This window comes from Octopus sinensis, unplaced genomic scaffold (genome assembly GCF_006345805.1).
Source record: "Octopus sinensis unplaced genomic scaffold, ASM634580v1 Contig15915, whole genome shotgun sequence".
Taxonomy (NCBI): domain Eukaryota; kingdom Metazoa; phylum Mollusca; class Cephalopoda; order Octopoda; family Octopodidae; genus Octopus; species Octopus sinensis.
The window spans coordinates 1,593-10,000 of NW_021833999.1; the positions used below are offsets into that span (position 1 = coordinate 1,593).

Genomic DNA, 8,408 nt, shown 5'->3' on the forward strand with positions numbered 1-8,408 from the left:
GCAATGTTTCTACGGCTGGATGCCCTTCTTAACGCCAACCACTCTGAGAGTGTAGTGGGTGCTTTTTATGTGCCACCTGCACAGGTGCCAGACGAGGTTGGCAATGGCCACAATCGGATGGTGCTTTTTACGTGCCACCGGCACAGGCCAGTTGGGGCGGCGCTGGCAACGGCCATGTTCGGATGGTTCGCTTACGTGCCACCGGCACTGGTATCACAGCTACAATTTCCATTGATATGACCATAAAATAGTTCCTCCGTTATTAATTTAAGAATGTCTCTTCATCCTGCTTGTATCTTAGCATGTTTGTCTCTACACTGTGTGTGTGTGTGTGTGTGTGTGTGTGTGTGTGTGTGTGTATGTATAATATATGTATATACAAAGTCTGCCAGAAAAATGTATACACATCTTAGGAAAGGAGAAATATCTATAAATATAGATACTCCTTCAAAGTTTTATCGAATTGTAATTACGTCTAATTAAAATACTTATACAGATTTCTCCTTTCCTATTTTAATTCACCGTAATTACAATTCGATAAAACTTTGAAAGAGGTATCTATATTTATAGAGGTGATTATACAAGTTGAATATTTATACAGATTTTCCCATTCCTGAAGTGTAGAAAACTTTGCCAGACCAGATTGAACCTGGTGCAGCCTCTGGCACACCAGTCCTCAGTCAAAACGTCCAACCCATGCCAGCATGGAAAGCGGACATTAAACAATGATGATGACACACACACACACATACTTATACCAAAAACAGAAGGGTATTAAAATACCAATTGCAATAAATAGTACTCTCTCTCTCTCTCTCTCTCTGAAAGTACAATTTACTCACTATATACTAAATTGTGGTTTCAGAGAGAGAGAGAGATCTGTTTATTGCAATTGGTAGGCCTAAACTTGCTAGCCACTCTATTATTGCCGTTTGCCAGCCCCATCTGGCACGTAAAAAGCACCCACTACACTCACGGAGTGGTTGGTGTTAGGAAGGGCATCCAGCCGTAGAAACATTGCCAGATCAGACTGGGCCTGGTGCAGCCTTCTGGCTTCCCAGACCCCAGTTGAACCATCCAACCCATGCTAACATGGAAAGCGGACGCTAAATGATGATGATGATGCTGATTTTATATCCTGTTAAATGATGATGATGATGATGATTATTATTATTACATATTTAAATTTATATATATTTGTTTCTTTGTTTAGCAACAAGAATCTGGATTTGGCGGCAATTCTGTGTCTTACCGAGGAGGTGAGAACCGGATCTACGTTGGCAACCTTCCCCCTGATATTCGTGCCAGAGATATTGAAGATCTCTTCTACAAATTTGGCAGGATAACCTTTGTGGACCTGAAAACCAGGCGAGGACCACCATTTGCTTTTGTGGAATTTGAAGACCCTAGGTATGTTGTTACTGTGTTTCTTTGTGGGTTTCTTTTTTTTCTTTTTCTTCAGCTAGACCATCAGACCATTGCATGGTTCAACACTACCACCGTCACCACCACCATGACCACCACTGTCCAAGTACTTGGAGTAGGCCCTCTGCTTTAAAGGCAACTCCATATATTGATGTACTACTTCCTACTGCTACTGCCTGTAGATAGCTGAATCAGTAAGGGATAGTCACATCTGGAAAGCTTTTGATGATGAGTATTCTTATTCAGTGTTGACTGGGGCTAAACAAAAACCTCTCAGACATGGAGATGCTGTCTTTCTCATCATCATTGCCATTTTAAGTCCTGTTTCTAAACCAGCATGGATTGGACAGGAGGTTATTTCTGCCCTTCTGATAAGGGTCTGGAGCCACATATCGATCATAAATTTTTATTTTTGGATTTGGTTTCTACCGTTGACTGTCCTTAATACCAGCCACTTCACAGAGAGCACTGGGCGACCTTTTTTTCTTCTTCATAGCACCAGCATCAGAAAGGTTGTTTGGCAAAACTACACATATGCACCTCCATCACCCATCCCAACACCCTCACTTTGTTTCTCTGTAACTTTCTGAAAAATCTTTTGTCTTTAACTTGTTTTGGTACTTATTCTATGAGTCTCTTTTGCCAAACTGCTAAGTTACATGGGCATAAACAGACCAACAGCGGTTGTCAAGTGGTGGTGGGGAACAGACACACAAACACACACATATAAGTATACACACACACACACACGCACACTGGGTGGGCTTAATTGAATTTCTCTAGTTTTATGTTCTAAGTTCAAATCCCACCTTGGTTGACTTGCCTTTCATCCTTTCAGGGTTGATAAAATACAGTTGAATCCTGGGGTCAATATAATTGACTTACCCCCTCCCCTGAACTTGCCATTATTCAATCTGGCAGAGTCGTTAGCATGCTGGGCAAAATGATTAGTGGTATTTTGTTGCTCTTTATGTACTGAGTTCAAATTCTGCCAAGGTCGACGTTGCCTTTCATCCTTTTGGGGGTCAATAAATTAAGTACCAGTCGAGTACTGGGGTTGACGTAATCAACTATCCCCCTCCCCACAAATTCCAGGCCTTGTGCCTATAATAGAAAGGACTATTATTATCATAAACGCAGTGAGTTGGCAGAATTGTTAGCATGCCTTGCAAAATTCTTTATGGTATGTCACCCATCTTGACGTTTTGAGTTCAAATTCTGCCAAGGTTGACTTTGCCGTTCATCTTTTCAGGGTCAGTAAATTAAGTACCAGTTAAGTATGGAGGTCATTTTAATTGACCTACTACCCCGTCCCCGAAATTGCTGGCTTTGTGTCAAAATTTGAAACCATTATTATTGTTATTGGGGTGTGCATTCCTGTTCCATCATGGTCAACTTTACCTTTCATCCTTTTGGGGTCAATGAATAAGTACCAGTGGAACATGGGAGTCTGTATAATTGACTAACCACTCGCGGCCCCAAAATTTCAGACCTTGCGCCTACTGTAGACAGGATTATTATAATTATTTTTATTGAGTGAGTCAGCAGCACATGTCATCAAAGTGACTGTGGGGTACAAAGATATGAAACCCAATATACCCGCCATGACTACCTGTCTGACTAGGGTACACCAGCTACATGCATCACAACCATTTGTACACGACATGGTGACCGCATATCAAGATAAATGGTGCATGACCTTGCAGGTGAGGTCCAGTTAGAATTTTCTTCAGGTCAAGTAGCCCATCTTACTCAAAAAGTCCCTGAATAAGTGTTGTTTAAGGCTGATGAACGAAACGGTACACGGATGGGATGTCAAATGCACTTTTACCGAAGGACAAAAAGCTGAACGGACAAGATGCTGAAAAGACATACGAAAATTAAAATCATCATCATCGTTTAACGTCTGTTTTCCGTGCTAGCACAAGTTGGACGGTTTGACCGGGGTCTGGGAAGCCAGGAGGCTGCACCAGGCTCCAGTCTGATCTGGCAGTGTTTCTACAGCTGGATGCCCTTCCTAACGCCAACCACTCCGTGAGTGTATTGGGTGCTTGTTACGTGCCACTGACACAGGTGCCAGAGGAGTCTAGCAGCGACCACGATCGGTTGGTACTTTTTACGTGCCAACGGCACAGAAGCTAGTCAAGGCGGCGCTGGCATCGGCCACATTCGGATGGTGCTGTTTACGTGCCAACGGCACAGAAGCTGGTCAAGGCGGCGCTGGCATCGGCCACGTTCAGACGGTGCTTTTTACATGCCACCAGCACAGTTATCACAACTACTATTTCCATTTGATATTTATTTCGATGTTCATGTACTTGACTCAATAGGTCTCCTCAAGCACAGCAGGTTGTTCTGAAATATATTAAAAAATTGCCATAGGTAGAAATGTTTTATTTTTTTTATTGTGTCTGTTTGGCTTCTTGTCCATGCATGGAATGAAACACCCATGTTTCCAGAGGTGAGTAATTCAAACCCTAAAGAATCCCTCTCAACACATGGCTATGATGCTCCCTCACTCCTCTTTCTCATGCACAGAGATGCACATATCGTCAGCTACCAAGGGGCCATGCTCAATTGGTTTAAGTCAAGCAACTTACAAGAAGATCTGTGGTATTGAACAGAATATTTGCTGTAGCCCTTCTTTTGCACCAAGATAAAACATTGTACATGATAACTTCCTGTCAGTTAAGATCAGAAGCCATGAGAGTCACTGATTGGTATTGAATCAGGGCATCGTTATTATTGAATGAAACAGCAGCACACACCATCAACATGCCCAATATAGCCATCATGATTGCCTGTCTGATTATTGAATCACATCAACTTTTTACTCTTTTACTTGTTTCAGTCATTTGGCTGCGGCCATACTGGAGCACCGCCTTTAGTTGAATAACTTGACCCCAGAACTTATTCTCTGTAAGCCTAGTACTTATTCTATCAGTTTCTTTTGCCGAACCGCTAAGTTACAGGAACGTAAACACACCAGCATCGGTTGTCAAGCGATGTTGAGGGGACAAACACAGACAGACACACACACACACACACACACACACACACACACACACACATATATATATGATGGGCTTCTTTCAGTTTCCGTCTACCAAATCCACTCACAAGACTTTGTTCGGCCCGAAGCTATAGTAGAAGACACTTGCCCAAGATGCCACGCAGTGGGACTGAACCCAGAACCATGTGGTTGGTAAGCGAGCTACTTACCACACAGCCACTCCTGCGCCTGCTTATTTTGTTAGAAATATTAGTAATAAAAGGGTTAACTGTCCACCTTCAAAGTTACTGCCCGACTCTACCATTTGTAATATTCCATTATCACTTCCATTCCCAACCTGAGTACCTGATAATTGAGTTTTGTTGCTCTCTCTCTCTCGTTGAGTCTTATAAGAATCTCTCCCTCTCTTGATATCTTTCCATTCTCCATTTGAGGTGCTCCGTGTTTGGACCCTTATCACGATATTTTCATTACCATCGTTGAGAGATTTCTGATCTTATCTTGTTGTTTGCTGCTGATTTCTCTACAGACACATTATTTTATCACTGCATTTGTCTTTCACTGGAAACAAACAACCGACTTTTGTTACTTACTTCTGTGCCAGGAGGCAACCTGAGTTAATAAATCTCCGCCCCGCCCTTAATTTAGCGAAACTTAAGCCCTCACTGTTATCTGAAAAACAGATCAGATGTCATTCGGAAAACCCGTTTCTCTTTATCATTTAACATTCTTGGCTAAATATATGTACACACAATATATGTAGGTTGTCTTACTGCATATAGAGTTTAGTTTCAAATTATATATATGTATGGCTGTGTGGTAAGTAGCTTGCTTCCCAACCACATGGTTCCGGGTTCAGTCCCAATGTGTGGCACCTTGGGCAAGTATCTTCTACTATAGCCTTGGGCCGACCAAAGCTTTGTGAGTGGATTTGGTAGATGGTCCTGGGGTCGATTTGTTCAACTAAAGGTGATGCTCCAGCATAGCCACAGTCACATGACTGAAACAAGTAACAGTGTATCTATTTTACTAATATTTAGCAGAAGTAACAGGAGTGACTCAAAGTCCGAGTGTTTCGTGTATTGGCACTTAATCAGACTAGCCACAGGTCGAAGGCCAGTGTGTCTTTGATGTTTGTCCCCCATCATTGCTTGATGACCAGTGTTGGTTTGTTTATATCTCCATAACTTAGCAGTTCAGCCAAAGTACCAGGCTGAAAAAAAAGAAAAACAAAAGTGCTGGGGCTAATTCATTTGACTATAAATAAGAATACCTCGGGCCGACCAAAGCCATGTGAGTGGATTTGGTAGACGGAAACTGAAAGAAGCCTGTTGTATATATGTATATGCATGTGTGTATATATGTTTGTGTGTCTGTGTTTGTCCCCCTCAACATCGCTTGACAACCAATGCTGGTGTGTTTACATCCCCATAACTTAGCGGTTCGGCAAGAGACCGATAGAATAAATACTAGGCTTACAAAGAATAAGTCCTAGGGTTGATTTGCTTGACTAAAGGCGGGGCTCCAGCATGGCCTCAGTCACATGACTGAAACAAGTGAAAGAGTATTACTTTGTCAAATTTGCATTGTTTTGAATTGTGCATAGCTTCAAGATTTCAGTGATGTTATTGTTTTTAGAATGACCATGTATGGCGGGTGTGAGAGGTTGGATCTGGCTAGTTTTAATGTAAAACCGGTAGAATATTTGGGCCTTTAAATGTTAAACGGTTAATAATGACAGTTACTTTATTAAATTCATTATCTTAAAAATCAATTGAAATAGCGAAATTGTATTTAATTAGAAATACAGTAACAAAAGAGTTAATTACAAAATTAATTACATATTTCATATGCGAGATGGTTGTCTGAGTGAAATTGACACACTATTGAAATTGGTGCCCTCCCCCTTTTTTTTTAATTGTTTTAAATTCTTTGATATTTGGCCTCATTCAGCTGAATGTAAACATTTTTGGATGTGGTTTGGTGTATGGAATTCGTTTGGCTCTGTAGACTTTTAAACATTTGTTGATTCTACAACAGAGAGGGTGTAGAGAGAAATTGAGGTGGGGAGGGGTTCTACAACATAGTAGATGTTACTTCTACAACAGAGGAAGGTGGAGTTTTTTAGTTTTTTTTTTTGAAATTTTAAATTTCTTTCAGATTTGGCTGTTGCAACTCAACATTTTCTGTGTATCAAAAATAAAGGATTCTTGCCATTATGAAGAACTTTTCCTATAACGGATCAAAGTAAAACTTTTAGAGGATGGCAGTTTAACATTTCTAGTTTCTTTAAAATAGACACTGGTATGGTTGTGTGGTTAAAATGTTCATTTTCCAACCCCGTAGTTTCAGGTTCAGTCCCACTGCGGGGACACCTTGATTGAGCGTCTTCTGCCAAAGCTCTGGGACTTGTGTGTGAGTTTAACGAAAGGAAACTGAAGGAAGCCTGTTGTATGTGTGGAGTGTGTCTGTCTTTGTCTTGACAACAGGAAATTGTTGTGAATGTGCCTCACTGGTTGTGTGGTTAAAATGTTCATTTTCCAACCCCGTGGTTTCAGGTTCAGTCCCACTGCGGGGGCACCTTGATTGAGCGTCTTCTGCCAAAGCTCTGGGACTTGTGTGTGAGTTTAACGAAAGGAAACTGAAGGAAGCCTGTTGTATGTGTGGAGTGTGTCTGTCTTTGTCTTGACAACAGGAAATTGTTGTGAATGTGCCTCACTGGTTGTGTGGTTAAAATGTTCATATTCCAACCCTGTGGTTTCAGGTTCAGTCCCACTGCGGGGACACCTTGATTGAGTGTCTTCTGCCAAAGCTCTGGGACTTGTGTGTGAGTTTAACGAAAGGAAACTGAAGGAAGCCTGTTGTATGTGTGGAGTGTGTCTGTCTTTGTCTTGACAACAGGAAATTGTTGTGAATGTGCCTCACTGGTTGTGTGGTTAAAATGTTCATTTTCCAACCCCGTGGTTTCAGGTTCAGTCCCACTGCGGGGGCACCTTGATTGAGTGTCTTCTGCCAAAGCTCTGGGACTTGTGTGTGAGTTTAATGAAAGGAAACTGAAGGAAGCCTGTTGTATGTGTGGAGTGTGTCTGTCTTGACAACAGGAAATTGTTGTGAATGTGCCTCACTGTCATTCAAGTGCAGCTTCCATTTCCAGTATTCTTGGAGAACATGCCTGTCCACAGGCGAGGGAACAGTTGAGGGTTGGTGACAGGAAGGGCATTAGAAAATTTGCCTCAACAAATTCTGTCAGACCCATGGAAATGTGGATGTTAAAACGATGATGATGAGGAGGCAGAAGAGGATTTCTAATTTTTTTTCATCATCATCATCCATCATTTAAACGTCAACTTTTTCATGCTGGCATGGGTTGGACATGGCTTGTTTTCGATACCATTTTGCATTTTATGATTCTTCCTTGTTAATAGTCCGTTGTCTTTACGTATTCATCATCTAGGGATGCAGAAGACGCTGTACGGGAAAGAAATGGCTACAACTACGACAACTACAAGTTGAGAGTTGAATTTCCACGTGGAACTGGACCTGGTGGACGGGGCCGAGGTCGCGGAAAAGGTGGACCCCCTTCGCGTCGCTCCCAGTACAGAGTGTTTGTGTCAGGTAAGCGGCCCTTTTGTTGATTAACCAATTTTCATAAAGTTGAGGCCTAAATTTGGATTACTTACAACTCCCTTCATTGTCACTTAATTTGATGACAGGCTTACTTTTTAACCTCTGTCAAAATGTTTAAAAATGAAAAAAAAAAAAATTCCTAGGTTCCTATATGTGAAGTTGGACCTCCTATAAACTTTGATAATGATGAAAGGAAATGAATTGTAATTGAAATTTTAAAATAAGGAAAGATATTGTATAACCTGTTATTAAAAAAAAAACAAAAAAAAAACTAAAAATAATTGTTTATTTAAGGTTTACCAAAATCTGGCAGCTGGCAAGACTTGAAGGATCATATGCGTGA

At 41.3% G+C, this 8,408-nt stretch overlaps 1 protein-coding gene across 1 annotated transcript in view; it reads left to right on the forward strand.

Annotated features, from left to right (window-relative positions):
• Positions 1 to 1,213: 1,213 nt before the first annotated feature.
• The window catches only part of LOC115230615 (serine/arginine-rich splicing factor 1B), a gene marked incomplete at its 5' end in the record, with an annotated part of 16,096 nt that continues 8,901 nt past the window's right edge, over positions 1,214 to 8,408 (forward strand). Inside the window, 3 exons of the mRNA XM_029800753.2 lie at positions 1,214 to 1,410; positions 7,893 to 8,053; positions 8,360 to 8,408. The exon at positions 8,360 to 8,408 is cut by the window's right edge and continues 124 nt beyond it. Coding sequence (XP_029656613.2) covers positions 1,214 to 1,410; positions 7,893 to 8,053; positions 8,360 to 8,408 — 407 coding nt within the window. The remainder of the gene's footprint in view (positions 1,411 to 7,892; positions 8,054 to 8,359) is intronic.